The sequence below is a fragment of the Cervus canadensis genome, chromosome 6, assembly GCF_019320065.1.
Source record: "Cervus canadensis isolate Bull #8, Minnesota chromosome 6, ASM1932006v1, whole genome shotgun sequence".
Taxonomy (NCBI): Eukaryota; Metazoa; Chordata; class Mammalia; order Artiodactyla; family Cervidae; genus Cervus; species Cervus canadensis.
In genome coordinates, this window is record NC_057391.1 from 72,676,889 (window position 1) to 72,700,329 (window position 23,441).

Sequence of the window (23,441 nt, forward strand, 5' to 3'; positions counted from 1 at the left end):
TTACTTCTATTTATCCCTAATATACCACTTAAGAAATTAAAAGTAGAAGCTTTTTTAAGGACAGAGGTATCTTAGATTGCAGAATATTTTTTTGTTTTAATGTTTAATTGTTGAAAGTATGTAAATAAATAAGAATGATTTATAAGTTTAATAAATCTTTTATAACAACTTTGCTTCTATATTCTGTTATGAAGTAGGCTATTTCTTCTTCATGGAAAGCTTATTTTATCATTATTAGGAAATAAGACTGTCATTGGTTGGCTAATTCATATTTTCTTTTTACATTCAAATTGTGAAGATATTATTAACTCTTAACCATGAGCTTTAAATTTACTAACAAGCACTTTATTTCATATAAATAATTTAAAGTTGAGATCAGCTGTCTTCAGTTACTGTTTGGTTTCGTGGGAGATCCCAAGTGTGAACCCAAAGTGACAGTGAATGATATCGTCTTGTTAAGCCACAGCTCACGTCTTCTGATAGTTTTATGAGTACACATGACCAGTGCTCTATGTCCTTCACTTAACATTAAATTTCTAGATCCAGTGCACGCTGCAGAGATAGATCTAGATCTTAGCCATGGGAGTTGCCTTTCCTCTTCCTTTGTCTTGCTATTTAAACTCACACCTGGAGCCTGGCCCTCTCCCCTCTCTCTCTCTCTCATTCCGTGAGAGCTATTTTGGCCTTCTCTGAAACTTTAAGGGAGTGGAATAGGGATGGAGTAAGACTTTAAACTTAGGAATCAGAATATCTAAGTTCAACTCCTGAGTGCTTGCTAAATGACCTTAAACAGGTTACTTTACTTCATCTATAAAATGGGGATAGGCAAGTACTCACCACATTAGGACTTTGTAGACTAATTAGGATAATGTTATGGAAAATCTTTAGTGTAGAACCTAACATATGGTTGGTGTTCAGCAAGTGTCACCTCTTGATTCAAGACTCTGATGGAGAGGTCCAATGGGGAGGGGGTGGATGTGAGAGCTATTTTAGAAATGGTTTATGGCAGAGGTCATTGAGAAGGAGCAAAGCATATGGGAAGAACAGACTCTGGACCTTCATCCCTGCCAGAGTCTTTATCAGTTGAAATGAAAATAGGATTATGATAAATAGTGACCTCTGATTTAGAGATCTACCAGATTAAGACTTTGTGGCCTATTGATAGATAACTGTCTACAGGTTGAAAAATATGTTGCATATAATAGGAAACAGTAGGGATCATCTCATTGGAAAAGACCCTGATGCTGAGAAAGATTGAAGGCAGGAGGAGAAGGGGATGACAAAGGAAGAGATGGTTGGACCGCATCACCGACTCAGTGGATGTGAGTTTGAGCAAACTCCAGGTATCCTGCATTGTGGGTGGATTCTTTACCATATGAGCCGCCAGGGAAGCGGGTCACGAAAAGTCCAACACGACTGAGCGACTAAGCACACAGCATATACTGTAAGAAAGGTTTGTTGTTCCTGTTTTAGTAAGCCAAGGTATTTGTCTGTTTTATCAGTAATTTGTAGTACTTTTAACACAGCACCATACTTGATTAAGTTGTCTTCTTTCCTCACATCCTACAAAAGTCTTAACTGTTTTGTTATTATTTTCTTCTTCCAATATGATTGTATTTTCATTTTCTTCTCTCGTAAAATAACCAAAATTTCTTGTTATAATTCTTGCATCTTAGGGTTTTAGGATGGACCGTTACCCTATCACCAGGGAATCTTAATTAGGCCTTTCTGATGTAACATAATTATATGATAACTTAGTGTAAAATTACAAGTAGCTGTAAAGCCAGCATGAAACATCGCATTCCTAACTCTTCAACTCTGACCACAGAGACAGCTATAAAACTCTCCCACAGCAAAGGGAGCACAGCGTGCCAACTGACGGCTCTATCCTGCAAGATCCTGACAGCACACCTGCTCACCCTGTCACTTCTTCCAGGGATTCTCAAGGAATGAAAGGCTATTATTACCTTGAAGTCCTTCCTTCTGGCTCTTTCTTTCAAGGAGACATGACATGTGATGAAAGAATAAGAGGAATATGAGAGTGGAATCGTGATTTTTTTTTTTCAATCATGGGAGAAAGAGAGGTTGGGGTTTGGCTTTTTCCTAAATTTGATGAAATTAAGGTTTGTATTTGTTTCTACTGCTTTTCTCCATTCTCGTCTTTCTTACCAATGATAAAAGCTGTTCTAGGATTCTCTGGGATCCTTTAGGTTAGAAGGAGGTTCTAAATTAGAAGAAAGTATTCCTGAAAGACAAAAAACTCCCCCAGACCTCTAGTCATGGAGTTATAGGACCCGTGCAATGTGAATCATCAAAAAAACTGTTGTCAGCATCCCCTTTATGAGCATACTGTCTGTGGACTGTCTGGAACCTCTTGGCAAAGTAACATATATGTATATAAAAGTTAAATGACTCAATTTGTTTCAGAAGCATAAAGAATGACTTCAGGGATCCTGTTTAGTGCCATGAAGCAAACAAATATCTTTGGTCTTTTTTCTTTTGACACTGTCCTGCCTACCTTATCCTGAACTGCATAATTCACTAAGATATTACATACTTTCCATTAGCTGTTCTTTTAGTCCTCGATCCAGAGTTAAGTCTGTCAGAATATCATTGAGGTCAGTGAACCATGAGCCTGATTGCTTTTGCAAGGCATTTCTGTTGCTAGTAAAAACAGCAAGCACCTCATAAGAATGCTGCATAGTTGTTCACATAGTGATATGCTAATTCTTAAGAATGTTGCTAACACTGCAGTGTGTTTCATATGATTGAATTTGGAACTTTTCACTCAACTGGTTCAAGCATTCAAACTGGCAGTAATAACAGTCTTTTGAGTTGTTGCTTAAGTAGAGCAGTGACGGAATTCATATGACAGGTGACAGTTGTTCATTCAAGTTCAGGAAGAGATCTCTATCAGCCGCAGTGGTTGAAAAACAAAAGGAAAGGGCCCAGATGTTCACTTTTTAATAGTATATCTTTCCTTCATATTTTAAATGAGAACAGAGCTCATCCATTAAATGAGAATATAAATATTAATGTTGTCATGTTAAAATCCCAAAGAACAGAGCTCGCACATTTATGTGATTTTTTTTTAAACAGCCACCTATAAATTAAAGAAAATCAAAGAAACCACCCCCATCTCCCCCGTGCCTCTAGAGGTATCAACACAGGTGGTTAACTTTTGGTCTTTTTACTCATGCCTTCTCTAGTCTCAGAGAGTTGAGTAAGAATTTAATCAGTCATATTTGGCCACGCTGTGGCAAAGAAAATGTAAATCCCCAAAGTCCAGATAGTCTTTGTGGATATAATTTAAGCATATAAATTCCTTGCTCTGATGTGAGCAGGAAGTATTACCAGTTTAGACAACTTACTGCTATTCTGAGCTTTCAGTATAGCACAGAATTTTGGTCAAGGTAGTGATGATAGAATATCAGAACTTTCACATAGATCAGAATTGCTGTTCACTCTGTGTTCAATTGTTATTGCCTGTGGTAAACAGTATGAACAAGATTTACTTTGGGTATATATCTTATATGTCCTTATCTGCTGTATTTGGGAGCATATCTTTGGCTCACTGAAATGGGGCACTTTGATATATTTTTCAGAGAATATGATATTTTGGCAAATAATCTCTTCCTGGACCTAGCAATAGCCAGGTTCTTGAGAATTGTTCAGCAGAATTGGTCCCAGGATAAGAGCTAACATTTTTTGAGAATTACTGTGAATCAGGCAATGTATTCAGCTTTCTCCATGCAATATCTCATCCACAGAATAACTTGATGAGTAAGATACTCTGTTTTACATATGAGGAAATTGCTATTATCAATGCCATTTTCTAGATGAAGAAAAAGGGGTGAAGTTAAATATAACCTATCCAAGATCACACAACAGTTAGGTGATAGAGAATTTGAACTCCAATTTTTATGACTCCAGAGCCTATACCCTTAAACACTGTGTACACAGTCATGGTACTATATGAATAAGCATTTGTTTTGCTATATTTTGTTTGATGTTGCTCCCTGCTCTAGCCTCCATTGGAGCCATGAGTCCCAGCAGTTGACACAGTCTTTGGAATGGCTGTTGAATGGGATGGCACCTAGCTGCTAGACCCATTCAAGACCACACTTAGGAGGAGAATTAAAACTTTATTCTACCTCTCTGTACTTATTTGGAGGAAGCCAGAACCTATGTGGGTTTTGAGGGCAATCTCTTTAAGAAGCTTGAGTCCAAAAAGTAGACAGGTTTTCTGGTTCAGAATCACCAAAAAGTTACTAATAACTTTTCTCCCCAAGTGATTTAAGTTCTAGATAGTGATGTCTTTTTGAAGATTTTTCTCAACTGACAACCCTATTCCAGACCTCTTTACTTTGAAGAGTCTGAGCTCTATGAATTCTGCTTTTAGGAGAGTCCCTTTTCTCCCCAAGTGATTTAAGTTCTAGATAGTGATGTCTTTTTGAAGATTTTTCTCAACTGACAACCCTATTCCAGATCTCTTTGCTTTGAAGAGTCTGAGCTCTATGAATTCTGCTTTTAGGACAGTCCCCTTCCTGAGTTCTGCTTCTCTCACAAGACAGTAAATTACAAAAGAAGTCTTATAGACTGGGGCCCAAAATCTTTCCATCCTTGAAACATTTTTCATTACAGCAAAGCCCATTAATTTATCAGTTCAGTTCAGTTCAGTCACTCAGTCGTATCCAACTCTGCGACCCCATGGACTGCAGCACTCCAGGCTTCCCTGTCCATCACCAGCTCCCAGAGCTTACTCAAACTCATGTCCATCTAGTCAGAGATGCCATCCAACCATCTCATCCTCTGTCATCCCCTTCTCCTCTGGCCTTCAATCATTCCCAGCATCAAGGTCTTTTCCAATGAGTCAGTTCTTCGCATCAGGTGGCCAAAGTATTGGAGTTTCAGCTTCAGCATCAGTCCTTCCAATGAATTTTCAGGACTGATTTCCTTTAGGATTGACTGGTTTGATCTCCTTGCAGTACTCTCAAGAGTCTTCTCCAACACCACAGTTCAAAAGCATCAATTCTTCGGTGCTCAGCTTTCTTTATAGTCCAACTCTCACATCCATACATGACTACTGGAAAAACTATAGCTTTGACTAGACAGACCTTTGTTGGCAAAGTAATGTCTCTACTTTTTAATATGCTATCTAGCTACTACTGAAGCGACTTAGCAGCAGCAGCAGCAGCAGCTATGGTGGATATTAAGCTTCTAAAGCCCTTTCTTTTGAAGACTAATAATTCTAATTGACCATCTGCAGGGCTAATGTCTCCGACTTATGTTACATAAAATAGTAGCAGAGTAATGCTTTTAAACGGAGCTGTTATGCATTGACTAGCAGAGTGGAGGGCTCTTCTAGAGGTACATGCTTGTAGCTGTGAAGATCATCCCTTACAAACAGCTACCTATGCTCCTGCCAGAGAACAGGCTTGTTGTATACTAACAAGCTTTTTGAGTCTTAATCTGCCCTTGGCAAAGAGAATGACCTGGTAAAATAGGGTTATCAACCAGAGAGGTCATCTGAAATATGAGATAATTAATAATGACCATATCAATTCAGGTCAAACTGGGCAGTAAGTTGTGTAATACCCAGGCTAGTTTGCACTGGTTCTTTACAGATGAATAGTGCTAACTTTTAACATATAATTTGTGTATATAAAATATTCTCTTGCTAGAAGACTGATGCAGCACTTTTTTTTTTTTTTAACCAACGCTGAAGTCTTAATCTGGGCTTCCGTCACGGCTCACTGGTAAAGAATCTGCCTGCAGTGCAGGAGATGAGGCTTCAGTCTCTGGGTCAGGAAGATCCTTTGGAAAGGGAAATGGCAACCCACTCCGGTATTCTTGCCTGGGAAACCCCATGGACAAAGGAGCCTGATGGGCTATAGTCCGTGGGGTCGCAGAGTCAGACACAATTTAGCAGCTAAACAACAGTCTTAATAGAATGGCAGAGCACTCTTCTTTGGTAAACAGGGATGTACTTAAATGCTTTTTTTAAAAAATGCATGTTCCAGAAAGCAGAATGTAGTATAGTAGAGTAAGCACTAGAATCTGATTATTAGCTATATTACCTTTGAGAAATTCTCTTAACCACTCTTAGTCTGTTTCCTCTGGAAAATGAGGGGGTTTAAATAAATGTGTGTTTCCCAAAATTCTGAAACCTACCACAGATTACTAGAGGTGACTTTAGGTGGCATATGAAAGAATGTCAGGCAGTTTTCTGGGGAAAAAAAAAATTAAACATTGAGTCACATAGCTGAAGTTATTCCTTATTCAGTCTTTTAATAGAATCTGGGGACTTCCCTGGTGATCCAGTGGTTAAGAATCTGCCTTGCAATGCAGAGTTATGCAGGTCGATCCCTGGTCAGGGAACTAGGATCCCTTATGCTGCAGAGTAGCTAACCCCATGCACAACAACTGCTGAGCCCACACCCCAGAGCCTGCGTGCCACAGCAAGAGAGCTCACATGCCGACTACTGAAGCCCGCACCCTCTGGAGCCCACCTGCCACAACTAGAGAGTCCAGGCACTGCAACAAAAGATCTTGCATGATCCAGCAAAGATCCGGTGTGCCGCATGCAGCCAAATAAATTTTAAAAAAAACAGAAATCTGGCTTGAACTTGGAGCCCTTTATAAGCAAGAGAATTTGTATAGAATTTAATAACATAGTTTTGTTTGTAGCAAAGTTATAGTTTCAGTTATCATCTATAAAATAAATCAATTTAAGTTTTAAAAAGTGAATTTTTAAACATTAAATAGTACAGATGGTACATATGGATATGGCAGAAATTATAAAGGTGGTACATAAATGACTAAAGTTGAGAAAACTGTGAATAAGATTATCTCTAGGATCTGTTCCAGGTTTAAATTCTTTTGAATATGTATTCCAGTAGAATAAAAATGTTTTATGGCAAACCAAGTAAAAGAAAAGAACTTCCAACTTAGCATGTACTATGTAATTTTCTTTCATTTTAAAATATGTCATTATTGAGGAGGCTAACATTTTATTCTATGACAGTTTTTTTCATTTATAAATATGAATACCCCTTTCTTAATATTTTACTGGATAACTGAGTATTGATATGTTTTGGATAGCATGTTTGTTGGTGATGATGGTGTTGTGTTGTTCCTTTGTTTATTTGTTTCACCAAAAGCAGTCTGGTTCTGAGTGAGGTTTTTGAACTGGAAATCTTCAAAGTCAGTAACCATGTCATCACTCTATAGGCTCTACTCTGACTAGTACAGTGTTTGGCATAGTGTAGTATGCAGCAGCAGCAGTATTCAGTAAATATTTGAACAAGTGAATGAATAAATAAGTCAATACAAATAAACTGAGTTCTGTGTCTTGAAGGTACAAGCATAGTTTTCATTTCTGAAATGAAATAGTCAATAGAGCTAGCTATATGGAAATTAAGGCCTTGGGACAATGATTTATAGAAGGTAATACTTTCTCTTGAGTGAAGTTTGGAGCTAGTTACATGGGAAATTTAGCATAACCTTTTCAGGAAGAAATTACAAAAAGAAAGTAGCTGTACTAATTTTGCTTTTGTTTATGGTCATATAGGAGAAGCTAGGATTTTCCTTTCTTTTTTCTCTTTGTTTATTATATTTCTACCTTACTTTTTTTCTTTCTCATACATATACTACTTATCTCCACATTGGGGAAAGCACCCTAATTTTCCTTGCCTTAGGGAGATATTAGAGCTTAATTTAAAATACGGCTCACTGTTTCCCTAAACACTCTTAAATTACAGTTTCTCATCTGATAAAGGTGCCCAGCTCTTTCTTAACTGGCGTATGAGGTGAACTGCAATACTGGTGGTAAATTTGTTTATTCTAATTTATTCACTCAACATATATTATATGTCAAGGGTCTTGTTCTAAGACTCCTGAAATGAGTTTTACATATCAGTGAGAATATTAACCAGATGCTTCTAATCCTTAGTTTTACAACTGACTTTCTAATAACCATGCAGTTGATTTGAGTGACATACCCAGATCATGTAATTTATTTTAAAACACTTTTTCCATGTATTGAAAAGCAAAATTTAAGGACTGTGTTTCATTTTGGTGAATGTATTTCAAACATATTCTAGGTCTGCTCACTACAAGTACATTCTTTCTTTAATGGCCCAATGATTAACTGTGGTTCTAATTTATTATGCACAATGACAGCATCTTAACTGGAGTTATTTTGTATGTTTAGGTTAATATGTTTTGTTACTGAAAATTTAAGTCAGTATATTTTATATTTGTGAAATCTTTCTGCCTAGTATGTTCGTGTTTTCTAGTTATTATCAATACTATGTGGTCTTTAAAATGTGACATAAACTCTGAGGATACTGGTTATAACATCTTGGTTTGTTCTCAATGCATTATAAAGTTGATAGAACAGCAGTAACATTAATGGTACATAGAAGTTGAATTTCAAAAGTAATCATAATTTACAGCAATTATCTATCTCTTTTCTAACTTGAAATTAAAATTATTCAGGTATACAATCAACACAGATTCTATTACGGTCACCATTGAAAATATAATAGGTAGACTTTTGGCTAGGCAAAAAAAAGATTTTAGAACTATCTTATTTTGTTTCTTTAAGAGATGCTTGTCTTAAAATTGTAATCTTTAGATATCTCTAGAGTCATTGTGCTCTGTCATGAAAGTATGCAAGAGCCATTTGCTATCATGACATGCTGGAAGTTTTGCGAACTCTTTTTCTAATTCAGAACAAACAATTATAGATTCCACATGTCAGCTCTATCATTTGATATTTGTCCTTCTCCATACAGCAGAAAGTAGCACAACATTGTAAGTCAGCTCTACTGCAGTACAAATTTTAAAAAGAAAAACAGTTATAAAAAACAGGACTTTGCCTAGGGGAACATGTCTACTGACAATATGGTTATTCTCTGATTAGATGCTTGGAGTGCTGGAAACCATCTTTATCTGGGTTATGAGGTATTGATATGGTAGCCCATTATGGTAGAAAAGAAAAGGCCACACACTTGAGAGGCAGACCAACCTGAATGTGAAATTCGGCTCTGTCACTTTTACTCTGGTACCTAAGTTACTTAACTTCCTCTATAAAATGAAAATTATAGTACTTTAGAGTTTCTGTGACAATAAAAGCACCCAGAGTGAGTTCTTGTCAAATGGTATTTGTACACGCAATACAATGTGATGATCTGCTTTGATATTCCCTCAGGTGAAGTAAAGGACAAAAATGTACAGGTAGTCGAGCTCCCCATTGTGGACAGTCTTCATCCTCGTCCTCCATATTTACCCCTGGCTGTACCAGAAGACCTTGCAGACCGACTTGTACGAGTCCATGGTGATCCTGCAGTGTGGTGGGTGTCCCAGTTTGTCAAATACTTGATCCGCCCACAGCCTTGGCTAGAAAAGGAAATAGAAGAGGCCACCAAGAAGCTAGGCTTCAAACATCCAGTTATTGGGTAAGAACCTGATTTGTTCCTCCTAAAGTGATATGTAGTAACGGGGGTGCATAACTTTAGAGTACAGTATGAACGTTACAAGGTTTAGTATAATTTTCCTAGCCACACCCCAAAACAGAGGTTCCAGTGTTCACCTTAGGCCACATGGAGATAGATCATTCTTCCTTTGTTAACTTAGAACAGCTGAGTCATCATATTTTAGTCACTTAATAATTTGTTCATTTATTCGTTCAGCAAATATATTAAAACATATTTCTGAAATTAGCTGTCTCTCCTGGGGAAACGAGCAAAATTTTATTTTATTGGGAGTATTTTAGATACTATACATGCTTCCTGTCTTACTCTAACAGGGCCATGAAATGGGGTGCTCACATTTATAGCTTTTCTTTTACACCTTATTCTTAGGTTTCTTTCATTGCCACTGGTGATTATTTTGCATTTTTGATGTTCTGTTTTCTTTTTGTTTTGGAAGCCATTTTGAGAATAAAGATTTCATTTGTAATGTAAGATAATGTTAAAATTGTTATTTAAAGTTGTCTCTTAGCCCACTTAGTAATTACCATGTATATATGTATTCAGTCTCATGCTTATGTTAAGGGAAATGTATCAGGAAATCCTGGAAGCAAAAAAAATCCAAAAGAACACCTTTGCTCACAAGTATGTGCTCTTTCCTATACCCATACATAAAAAGTTATGAATAAGGAGTTTTTCTGTGTCCTGATGCCAGATTTCACACCACAGGAAATGTTCTTTGGCTAAAGGAAAGAATATGAGAGTTAAGTGACCTTGGTAATACTCCTGCCTGTTCCCTAATTTTGGGTCAAGTTACTTAAAAATAGTATTATTGAGCTTTGATTTTTTTTCCATTTGTAAAATAGGGAAGGTAACACCTCCCCTAAAAATGATGATGTGATAATATAAGAATGAAAAAGGATTTTGGTTCTGTAGGGAAAAAATACACTGTAAAATGTTATTACCTTTCAGAGAGACTGATGCTTAAGTAATTCCTCAAAATAGATTTGTAGGCTAGACTATGGCATTCTGCAGCTTCTATTGTTTGTAATAATGTCAGCTATTGATTAATATTAATACATGTGTTGATTCATTCACTTATCTGCAGAACATTTATTGAATACCTGCTACTGTGGGGGACCAAGATTAATTTTTTTTAAATGACTCCTTTCAACTCATTACAGTCCATGGGAAAAGAGACTTAACAACTAACATTATACTGGGAGAATGTGATTAATGCCCTGAGGAAAAGCATAAAAGTCTTATGAGAAGTCAGGGAAGGGGAAATGTACTTTCTGGACCAAGAAAGCCTTCAGAACCACAGTGTTAGAACAGAATTTTCAAGGTGGAGAAAGATGCAGGATAGTAGTTACATTACCAAAATAACTTCAACTGCATTATCTCAGTGATCCTGTAACACAGTCCAGTGATGTAGGCAGAGATAACCATTTTACAAGAAATCTCTGTCCAAAGTTCCAGAGTTTATAAAGGCCAAACCAGGACTTAAAGCTTCTTATCTTTGTTTGGATAACCTGTAGTTTTACATAGCAGAAAGCTACCTTTATTAATTTTTCATGGAGCATCCCCCACATTGAGAACTGGCCAAATACAGGAACTTGAAGTTCTGCAGACAACTAAGTTATTTGCACACTGAGGTAGTGTGCTGTCTGAAAGAGGGGTGCACTAGAATTCAAGAATCTAGGCATCCAGACTAGTTTCTACCACTAGCAAGTTATGTGACTTTGGACAACTTACTTGGTCATTCTCGGCCTTTGTTAATTGTCACTCTTTCTTTGTGTATTAAAAAAAAAAAAACACTGGGTTAAATAATAGGTTTCTATTAACACAATAATAGACTTTTGTGTGTACACATCATTCATTTATTTGTTGTGTTTGGTGGAATTGGGAATAAATAAAATCAGATTCCTTGCCCTACAGGAGCTGTGATAATGAAAATCAGGCAAGTACAGAAATAACTTTTACTTTACAAGACTGGGCTGAAATGCAAGTGAAAGAAACCAACATTCCTTTTTGCCTTATGTTGTCATTTTGTTCCCTGAAATGTCTTCAGAGGCATCAGTTTCTTTAACTGTTAGATGAAAGAGTTGCATTCTAATATCCTTCACAGATCTAACATTCTTTCATTAAAATCCATTTAAGGTCCTCTCTCAAATTATTGGTCCAGGCCTAGTTTTAGGAATGCTTGAAGAATTGAGAGAATTGCTTAGTAGTACCCTGCTCCTCTTCCTCTGATTGTTCCTTTTTGTTATAGATCTCCTTTGTTTTTGTTTTTAATTTCATATCTCCCATCCTATTTTTCCACTTGTGTCTTCATCTTCATGTGTATATGTTACTGACCCATTCTAAATGGTACTAAAACAAATGCATGGTAAAAATCAGAATTTCAAGTAGTGTTTCTTCTTATGAAACTTCTCATTGAAATTCAGTGGAATTGTTCTTTCTGTCCCATTTCATCTCCGGAGCACAGTGAACAATTCCAAATTTCCTGAGAGAACCAGTGACTAAGAAGATTGTGAAAAGGAAAAGATGTGATACAATAGGTGCTCATATGCTAGTATTCACATCTGGACTATCATCTGAAATGCAAAGGAAAGAATAGCCATGAAGATGACAGAGTAACTCCAATGAAATTGAATCCTCACTCCAGATTCATAATAAATGGCTGGCCCTAGGCTTGACTTACTGTGAAAGTGTTAGTCACTCAGTCATGTCTGATTCTTTGTGACCTCATGGACTACAGCCCGCCAGGCTCCTCTGTCCATGGAATTCTCCAGGCAAGAAAACTGGAGTGGGTTGTCATTCTCTTCTCCAGGGGATCTTCCCGACCCAGGGATTGAACCTGGGTCTCCTGCATTGCAGGCAGATCCTTTACCATCTGAGCCCCCAGGGAAGCCCAGGCTTGACTTAAGACTTGCTCATGTATTATGACCTAAAAGGAAACAAATCTACCTTGTTCTTTTCTTTTTATGAGCAGTGGTTTAGTAACTTGGGAAGAGAGGGGTTATAGAAAGGGCAAAAGTAAAGAGTGTTTTAACTTCTGAAAACCAACTATGATTAGTATTATTCTTATTTTCATTAAAATACTGTTGAAAGTCGAGGCCTTATTCAGTGCAAGACAGTGTAACTCTGTGTCCCCAGTTCTACACTTTCACAGTTTTTGAGCTTTTCTTAAATAGCTGAGATTAAACAGATGAGATTAGTATCTGCTTGTATTTGGCAGAGAAAGGAAATTCATTATACCTACAACAAAAAAAGGTTGGAATGGTTCCATGCACTTAAAGTAGTAAGAACTGTTAAAAGGTTTGCCTTACCTTAATTGTGCTATAGGGACTATCCTTGCAGGTGTGTGTTTTCCTTAGCTTTAAACTCTACAAGCTGGTGTTATAGTGATGATACAGGAAAAAATGAAGAAAAAGAAAACTTGGCATCAAAACTTTACAAATTATATATTTAATGTTCTATAATAATAACTGAATCTTGGCATCCTTTATTGTCAAAAATATTAAAAATTACTTCTAGATTTTTGGTTGGTATTTGCTGCTTTATATACAGTCTAACTCTAGAAACTCCCATTTACTTCTGATTTGCCAATTACTTTCTCTTTAAAGCATTTTTCAAAGACTTATTTTCTAATCCCCCTTGTATTAATATGCAAATATATTTAGAATACATGTGTTTGAATTTTTTAATATTGGTTTTCTTTTTTCTAATGTTGAAAATGAAAGAAAAATTTGTTTAATTGTACATAAATGGGGAAACCAGAATTGAAAAAGACACATGTACCCTTGTTCATTGCAGCACTATTTATAATAGCTAGGACATGGAAGCAACCTAAATGTCCACCCACAGAATAAGAAAGTTGTGGTGCATATACACAGTGAAATATTACTCAGCTATAAAAAGGAACACATTTGAGTCAGTTCTAATGAGGTGAATGAACCTAGAGCCTACTATACAGAGTGAAATAAGTCAGACAAATGCTGTATATTAACACAAATATATGGAATCTAGAAAGACGGTATTGACGATCCTACATGCAAGGCAGCAAAGGAGACACAGACATAAAGAACAGACTTTTGGACTCAGTGGGAGGAGAGGGTGGGATGATTTGAAAGAATAGCATTGAAACATTTTCATTACCAGGTGTAAAATAGATAACCAGGGCAAGTTTGATGTATGACACAGGGCACCCAAAGCCAGTGCTCTGTGACAACCTGGAGGGATAGGGTGGGAAGGGATGTGAGAGAAGGGCTGATTTATATTGATGTATGGCAAAAACCATCACAATATTGTAAAGCAATTATCTTCCAATTAAAATAAGTAAATGTTTTAAAAAAGAAAAGGAAATGTCCATAATGCCACCATGAATAGAGGTATAAAGCTGAATACCCTAAAAGTCCTCTGTGCATCAGAGCATTTTCAGTAGACTCTTTCTTTCTCTGTCCCTGCAGAGTCCATGTCAGACGCACAGACAAAGTAGGAACTGAAGCAGCCTTCCACCCCATTGAGGAATACATGGTGCACGTTGAAGAACATTTTCAGCTTCTTGCTCGCAGAATGCAAGTGGATAAAAAAAGAGTATATTTGGCCACAGATGACCCTTCTTTATTGAAGGAGGCAAAAACAAAGTAAGTAAGATGAACTAATGATTCTACAGTGGACCATCTCTTTTCAGTCAAAATGAATCCTTAATTCCCATGACTGGTGATTCTTGTTACACTGAATGTTATTACTGATTATTGGGAGTTTTAAATTCAAAACAACTGTGTGCTCGTGCAACTGTTATTATGATCAAAGCATAGTTGTGGTGCCAGCAAGATGTAGACTTCATTCTGAAACCCCTTCTCTTGACTTGTAGGCAGCAGTCATCTCGTAATACACTCACACGACCTTTGTGTGCTTGGAAGACAGAGGGCAAGCTTTCTGGTGTCTCTTGTAAGGATACTCATTCCATCATGAGGGCCTCACACTAAGGCCCCATCTCCAGATATTATCACATTGGGAGTTAGGGCTTACACATGTGAATTCTGAGGGGACACAAACATTCAGTCCATAACACTAACCAATTCACAAGACTGTTAAAAATGAAACACACCGCATACTTGTCCTTTTGCTCTTACAGTCTTCACTAAGAATCGAAGGCAACTGAAACCATGTGTAAGATGCAAGTTTTCACCTTGTAAAAACATCTGGAATTTGGAGATTATATTTTTTTTAAAAGAGAATCAAAAGAGGAGTTTTGTCGGTGAAAGAATCAGGACTGCCAGCTTGTACTGAGCAACACCATCATCACTGAGCCCGCCCGCCTGTGTTTCAGGCACTGTGCTAGGTGCTGGGGAGTTCCTGATACGCAAGACACTCTCTGCTCTCAAGGAATTCCTAATCTCGTAGGGGAACGGACAGTACGAGGAGTGCTTTTGTTGTTGTTCAGTCACTGAGTTGTGTCCGACTCTTTGTGACCCTGTGGACTGCAGCACGCCAGGCTTCCCTATCCTTCACTGTCTCCTAGAGTTTGCTCAAACTCATGTCCGTTGAGTTGGTGATGCCATCCAGCTATCTCGTCCTCTGTCATCCCCTTCTCCTCCTACCGTCAATGTTTCCTAGCATGAGGGTCTTTTCCAGTGAGTCGACTCTTTGCATCAGGTGGCCAAAGTATTGGAGCTTCAGCTTCAGCATCAATCCTTCCAATGAATAATCAAGGTTGATTTCCTTTAGAATTGACTGGTTTGGTTTCCTTGCAGTTCAGTAATACCTTCTACTCCAGAAATCATCCCTGAACCCTTGACTAAGTGTTCCTCCCCTAAGTGCATTTATCTTAATATTTAGCACTTGCTTATTTCTGGTTCCCTCACATTATAAGCACTTTGAAACTATACCTGGTTCCAGTAAGTGTTCAGTAAGTACTGAGTTACATTCATTTCAGTCCAGTCAGTTTGAAGACGTTTTATTAGCAGTTAGTCATTTGACCTATTTGACTTTTAATTAATTTGTTTCTCAATCCTTTTTATGTCACAAAGAAAAACAAATGTTGGGAAGAAAAACAAATCTGGAATGAATACTATAATGCAAGTATTTATCCAAATCACTGGATAATCCTTTAAACCCTATTTCTACCTCATAAGAATGCAAATTAACCTGATATAAATTGTTTTTTCTTTAAGGCTCCCTCTATGGATTATACACACGGACACACACTCTCTCTCTCTCACATACACATATACACACATACAAGCCAAAGGGCCAAGAAATTCATCAGCCAAATATAAGCCAAGTTATATATTCTTATATAAGTGTTAGGGATTAAATGAAGACTTGGACACAAAACATAAGAAAAAAATTCCACAGATACTATTCCAGTTTGATATGCAGACCTATTAGAAACAAAGTAGAAATAGTTCATCCTAGTCCTTCATTTTAAAATACCTGACTGAATTTGTAGCTTAGTTGAAAAAATATTAAAATATTACTTTATTTAGTCTTTTACTTGTTATTGAATGCATCGTAAATTTTCCCCTTGATAAACAAAATAGTTCATGCTCATTAGAAAATATGGAGTTGGTGAGTATACAAACAAGGAAAAAATATTACTCATAATCTCATTACTCAGTGGTTAACAACTATTTAAATATCAATGTATTTCCTTCAGATATTTATATAGTTATACATTTTAATAGTTGATCATATTCTATATAATTTGAACTCTTCTTTTTCTTAATACAGCAATAGATCCCTTTTCACAGGTTGCTAAAAAAAAGTCATTGTCAGTCTCTCTCTTTTTTTTTTTAGTGATTAAATATCCAGTGAATGGAAATACCATTGCTTACTTGACCATTTTCCTAATATTTGACAGGTTATTTACAGTGCTGTGAGGTGTGCCTAAAATTATCCATATTATTTCCTTAATCTAGATTTCTGGGCTTGAAAATATTTAGATAAACAAATATGAACATGTTACATCTGTGATCCATAGCACAGCATGATATTCTTACACCAAGCAATCCTTATAGTACAGTTGGCAGTAGATACTTGGATTGTGGGAATAGAAAAACTTGATTTTTTTGGGGGGGGGGGGGGGTCAGTAGCTAGTAACTTCTCTCCCCATGGTAGTTCAGGCAGCATTTTCCTCCATATTCCTGTTATAAATGTAGCAATTGCATTTTATGCATATTTGTTCCTCTTTGGAAATCTTTTGGTTTTTTTGAGTCAATTAAAGATTTTCTCAGGAATTTAAATGCTATGTCTCGCCTTCATTATTTTACTTAAATGTTTTTTTCCTCTCTGAATTAACTCTGCTTTTGACCTCTCATGACTGGTTTTGATCCTAAACAAGTCATAAAACCTCTGTTATTGTTTCAGAAGACCAAAAACATGAATTAATTTCTCAACAAGGTATATAGTATCCAAGGTGATTATAAGACTTTTCTGCTTCAGGAGGGTGAAGAGTGATGGAGAGGATGCAAAAGAGTGATGCAAACATAAGTGATGCATAGGATTCATACAGAGAAGAAACCTTTTTACTGAGTAACTTATTCTTTGTAAAAGGGGTCAAGATTAGTTTGTGTCTGTGACTCCAGTAGTTAATGCTTTGTTGCTTAGTATTATACCTCAGGTTTCGCTTTCATTCACGAGATTTTAGCACCAGCATCCCAGTGACCATGACAGCTTTTGCTAACATGGAGATCTCCTCAGGTAATTCAGTATTAGAGTGTTTAAATCTAAAAATCTTTGGCAGTCAAAGAAATAAGAACTATTAAAATTGTCTATCCAATATTGTATTCTGAGATAATGAAGATTGAGGGTAGGAGTGAAACAGGAAACAAAAACAAGCTATTAAAAATCTCTCAGATTAAATATTTACATATTTATTTTGCTCTTTGTGAAAAATGCTGGATGAGCTCTTCCTAAAATTAAGTTTATTTAAATGAATAGAAGCAAGAGAAATCTGTTAAAAAGGTTTTCTAAAGCATTTGGTTGCCATATCAAATGAAGAATCAGCCATTGTGGTAAATGTCTTCACTATTTTATCGAACTACATACAATTTGCTAGACACAGTTACAGGGCATTCAGTTCAGTTCAGTTCAGTCGCTCAGTCGTGTCCGACTGTTTGCACCCCATGGACTGCAGCATGCCAGGCTTGCCTGTCCATCACCAACTCCCAGAGCTTGCTCAAACTCATGTCCATCGAGTCGGTGATGCCATCCAACCATTTCATCCTCTGTTGTCCCCTTCTCCTCCTTCCCAGCATCAAGGTCTTTTCCAGTGAGTCAGTTCTTCACATCAGGTGGCCAAAGTATTGGAGTTTCAGCTTCAGCATCAGTCCTTCCAGTGCATATTCAGTACTGATTTCCTTTAGGATGGACTGGTTGGATCTCCTTGCAGTCCAAGGGACTCTCAAGAGTCTTCTCCAACACCACGGTTCAAAGGATCAGTTCTTTGGCGCTCAGCTTTCTTTATAGTCCAACTCTCACATCTGTATATGACCACTGGAACAACCATAGCTTTGACTAGACAGGCCTTTGTCAGCAAAGTAATGTCTATGCTTTTTAATATGCTGTCTAAGTTGGACATAGCTTTTCTTCCAAGGAGTAAGCGTCTTTTAATTTCATGGCTGCAGTCACCATCTGCAGTGATTTCAGAGTCCAAGAAAATAAAATCTGTCACTGTTTCCATTGTTTCCCCACCTGTTTTCCATGAAGTGATGGGACTGATGCCATGATCTTCGTTTTTCTGAATGTTGAGTTTTAAGCCAGCTTTTTCACTCTCCTCTTTCACTTGTATCAAGAGGCTCTTTAGTTCCTCTTCACTTTCTGCCATAAGGGTGGTGTCATCTGCATATCTGAGGTTATTGATATTTTTCCCGGAAATCTTGATTCCACTTTGCACCTTCATCCAGCCTGCCATTTCTCACATTAGAAATACAAAGAAACCAAAAATAATATGTGGCTCCTCCTCTCAATGAGTATCTCTCTAACTGATGGGCAGTATACATGTAACCATTAATCACAGTGTCATCATATATCAGTACTTGTCCTGAAGGAGTTGTATGCTAGGTAGTGAAGTCAAGAGGGGTCTTTCCCTCAATCTGAAGAAAGACTTCACAAAAGAAAATTTGATACTATTTTTAATTTCAAGTTAGTTCTTTGTGGGTGATATAAAAAATAAATTTTTACAACATGGAAGAAAAAAAGATACTTTTTAAAATCATTGCCAGCCTCTGCAATCTCACACTGGAAGACCTCTTCTGCTGTGTACTTGTGAGCATAAGACAAGAAAGAAGTATATGTCTGTGGAGTTTTCCATGCTCATTGTTGGAAGTACAGAATCTCCTTCCTTCATTACTTGCATTGTTTCTGTTTTTTTCAACACTCAGTATCCTTCATCAGGCTCTTTTGCATGTAGAGATAAGGCCTGAGGAACTTAGGTGCTCTTTTGGTTTGGTGCTAGAAAGAGGCCTTTAAGTTCGGAAGGGCATAATGTTAGTATCACTTCTCGGAAAAAGGATCACTCTGTTCCACTGAGTACCTATACCATGCTGACAGAGTTAGTCTTTACTCTAGGCTACAATCTGTACTGGTGTGTTTTAACAATTTCCCTCCTCCTTCACCCTCCAGTCTTTTCATATTTATTTGTTTCTGCTTTAGCCCCATGCCTGGATATGTGCATCATCACAGGAATCACATTAAAAGTCTCTTTGGTTGTTTTCTTTATAGAACAAATGTGACATTTCCTTCATCTCCCTGATTCAGAGCTGGGAGGGCAAAATGTCAAAAATAATGAGGCCAAATGGATCTGATCACTGAATACCAGTCTGAAACAGTGCTCAGAGACTTTTTCTTCACAGTCATCATTAGAGGCAGTCAGAGAAAACTCCTTGGAGGCTGTGGAATGAAGAGAAATCTGAAGCAGCTGTTAGGGAATTAGGAAAACGTCCCAGTCGTGGGTAGCACTCACTTGTTCATGTGTTTATCCACGTGACTTTATGTGGAGTTCTAGATGCTGTGATGCAAAGGAAAATAAGGCATAGCTAAGCTTTGGGAAATACTGTGTGGAAAAAGCCACGTAAACTGACTCTTGCTGTCTCAGGGCTTATGAATAGGAACTGTTTTTCACTCAACAAATATTTATTGATATTCTGTTACATTCTAGATTCTCTTTTAGGTGCTGAGAATAACAGAGTAAACAGAGCAGAAAAAATCTCTCTCTCTTTATAGAGTTTACATTCTAATTAGGGATGATGGAGGTGGAAATGAATACAGACAGTAAACAGTTTTTATTTAGTTGCTAAGTCATGTCTGACTCTTCTGTGACCCCATGGACTGTAGCCTGCCAGCCTCCCCTGTCCGTGGGATTCTCCAGGCAAAAATACTGGAGTGGGTTGCCATTTCCTTCTCCAAGGGATCTTCCCGACCCAGGGATTAAACCCAGATCTCCTGCTTAGCAGGCAGGTTCTTTACCACTGAGCCACCAGGGAAGCCTAAAATAAACAGTAAATATATATTTACTACAAGACCTACAAGACCTTTTAGAACTAACACCCCAAAAAGATGTCCTTTTCATTATAGGGGACTGGAATGCAAAAGTAAGAAGTCAAGAAACACCTGAAGTAACAGGCAAATTTGGCCTTGGAGTACAGAATGAAGCAGGGCAAAGGCTAATAGAGTTTTGCCAAGAGAACACACTGGTCATAACAAACACCCTCTTCCAACAACACAAGAGAAGACTCTACACATGGACATCACCAGATGGTCAATACTGAAATCAGATTAATTATATTCTTTGCAGCCAAAGATGGAGAAGCTCTATACAGTCAGCAAAATCAAGACTGGGAGCTGACTGTGGCTCAGATCATGAACTCCTTATTGCCAAATTCAGACATAAATTGAAGAAAGTAGGGAAAACCAGTAGACTTTTCAGATATGACCTAAATCAAATTCCTTATGACTATACAGTGGAAGTGAGAAATAGATTCAAGGGATTAGCTCTGATAGACAGAGTGCCTGATGAACTATGGACGGAGGTTCATGAATTGTACAGGAGACAGGAATCAAGACGGTCCCCAAGAAAAAGAAATGCAAAAAAGCAAAATGGCTGTCTGAGGAGGCCTTACAAATAGCTGTGAAAAGAAGAGAAGGGAAGAGCAAAGGAGAAAAGGAAAGATATTCCCATTTGAATGCAGAGTTCCAAAGAATAGCCAGGAGAGATAAGAAAGCCTTCCTCAGCGATCAATGCAAAGAAATAGAGGAAAACAACAGAATGGGAAAGACTAGAGATCTCTTCAAGAAAATTAAAGATATGAAGGGAACATTTCATGCAAAGATGGACTCGATAAAGGACAGAAATGGTATGAACCTAACAGAAGCAGAAGATATTAAGAAGAGGTGGCAAGAATATACAGAAGAACTGTACAAAAACGATCTTCACAGCCCAGATAATCATGATGGTATGACCACTCACCTAGAGCCAGACATCCTGGAATGTGAAGTCAAGTGGGCCTTAGAAAGCATCACTATGAACAAAGCTAGTGGAGGTGATGGAATTCCAGTTGAGCTGTTTCAAATCCTGAAACATGATGCTGTGAAAGTGCTGCACTCAATATGCCAGCAAATTTGGAAAACTCAGCAGTGGCCACAGGACTGGAAAAGGTCAGTTTTCATTCCAATCCCCAAGAAAAGCAATGCCAAAAAATGCTCAAACTACCTCACAATTGCACTCATCTCACATGTTAGTAAAGTAATGCTCAAAATTCTCCAAGCCAGACTTCAGCAATACGTGAACAGTGAACTTCCAGATTTTCAAGCTGGTTTTCGAAAAGGCAGAGGAACCAGAGATCAAATTGCCAACATCCATTGGATCATCGAAAAAGCAAGAGAGTTCCAGAAAAACATCTGTTTCTGCTTTATTGACTATGCCAAAGCCTTTGTGTGGATCACAATAAACTGTGGAAAATTCTTCAAAAGATGGGAATACCAGACCACCTGACCTGCCTCTTGAGAAACCTATATGCAGGTCAGGAAGCAACAGTTAGAACTGGATGGAACAACAGACTGGTTCCAAATAGGAAAAGGAGTATGTCAAGGCTGTATATTGTCACCCTGCTTCTTTAACTTATATGCAGAGTACATCATGAGAAACGCTGGGCTGGAAGAAGCACAAGCTGGAATCAAGATTGCCGGGAAAATATCAATAGCCTCAGATATGATGACACCACCCTTATGGCAGAGAGTGAAGAGGAACGAAAAAGCCACTTGATGAAAGTGAAGGAGGAGAGTGAAAGAGTTGACTTAAAGCTCAACATTCAGAAAACTAAGACCATGGCATCTGGTCCCATCACTTCATGGGAAATAGATGGGGAAACAGTGGAAACAGTGTCAGACTTTATTTTTTGGGCTCCAAAATCACTGCAGATGGTGATTGCAGCCATGAAATTAAAAGACGCTTACTCCTTGGAAGGAAAGTTATGATGAACCTAGATAGCATATTAAAATGTAGAGACATAACTTTGTCATCAAAGGTCCATCTAGTCAAGGCTATGGTTTTTCCAGTGGTCATGTGTGGATGTGAGAGTTGGACTGTGAAGAAGGCTGAGCACCGAAGAACTGATGCTTTTGAACTGTGGTGTTGGAGAAGACTCTTGAGAGTCCCTTGGACTGCAAGGAGATCCAACTAGTCCATCCTAAGGGAGATCAGTCCTGGGTGTTCATTGGAAGGACTGATGCTGAAGCTGAAACTCCAATACTTTGGCCACCTCATACGAAGAGTTGACTCATTGGAAAAGACCCTGATGCTGGGAGAGATTGGGGGCAGGAGGAGAAGGGGATGACAGAGGATGAAATGGCTGGATGGCATCACCGACTCGATGCACATGAGTTTGAGTAAACTCCGGGAGTTGGTGATGGACAGGGAGGCCTGACGTGCTATAATTCATGAGTCGCAAAGAGTCAGACATGACTGAGCTACTGAACTGAACTGTACTGAAATATATATTATGTCCAGTGATAAAAAGAGCCATGGAGAAAAATTAAGCAAGTAGAAAGGTTAAGGTTTGCCAAACTCCTCACTAACAAGTCAGCATTAGAGCAGAGATACAAGGAAGAAGTAAGAGATAAAACCAAGTGGATGTCTGGGGAAAGAATGTTTGACAGTCACAGCTAGTTGATTAGCTAAATTTATTGAGCATTTCCTGTATACCAGATACTCCTCTAAGCTGTTTACAGTGCTTAATTTAATTATTAAAAAATTATATAAAATAGGTACAATGATTATCCCTTTTGCATGTAACTTCCCAAAGTTTACAACTTAACTGTGATCTATCACATGTACTGAGAAAATTTATTCACTCTCTATTAAAATATAATTAAACCTCTGATTCAGAGTAGAATCATTTGAATATATGGTAGACTTTTTAAACACATTCAATATTTTTAACACATATCCTCTCAGGAGTACCACAATATTAGTTGTTGGACATCTACAGGGAGTTTACTTACATAAATTTATTAGAATGGTTTCTTTATCACCATTATTTGTTAAGATGGTGCTTATGGGGATTAGGGCTTCACCAGTGGCTCAGCGGTAAAGAATCCACCTGCAATGCAGGAGACGTGGAATTGATCCCTGGGTTGGGAAGACTCCTTGGAGGAGGAAATGGCTACCTACTCCAGTATTTTTGGCTGGGAAATCCATGAACAGAGGAGCCTGGCGGACTGCAGTCCCTGGGGTTGCTAAGAGTCGGATACGACTGAAGAGACAGCATGCATGCGTGCCAGACCTGCATATGGAGGTTAAAGGAGACAAGTCTGAAGTATCACAAATTCTAAACTAAAAGGTTAAATGAGATTTAATCATGATATTTATATTCTAAAGGAAAAACTCAATGACCAAATTTGAAAGCAGGTTGGAGCCTCCTGGAGAGGCAGAAGGCAACTGGGACTCCCCCTGAGGTT

General features: G+C 37.8%; 1 protein-coding gene across 6 annotated transcripts in view; it reads left to right on the forward strand.

Moving 5' to 3' along the window:
• Positions 1-23,441, forward strand: part of FUT8 (fucosyltransferase 8) — a 314,622-nt gene that overhangs the window by 279,387 nt on the left and 11,794 nt on the right. For all 6 annotated transcript variants that reach the window (XM_043472310.1, XM_043472309.1, XM_043472307.1 and 3 more), the window contains 2 exons: positions 9,218-9,464; positions 13,949-14,125. In XM_043472310.1, coding sequence (XP_043328245.1) covers positions 9,218-9,464; positions 13,949-14,125 — 424 coding nt within the window. The remainder of the gene's footprint in view (positions 1-9,217; positions 9,465-13,948; positions 14,126-23,441) is intronic.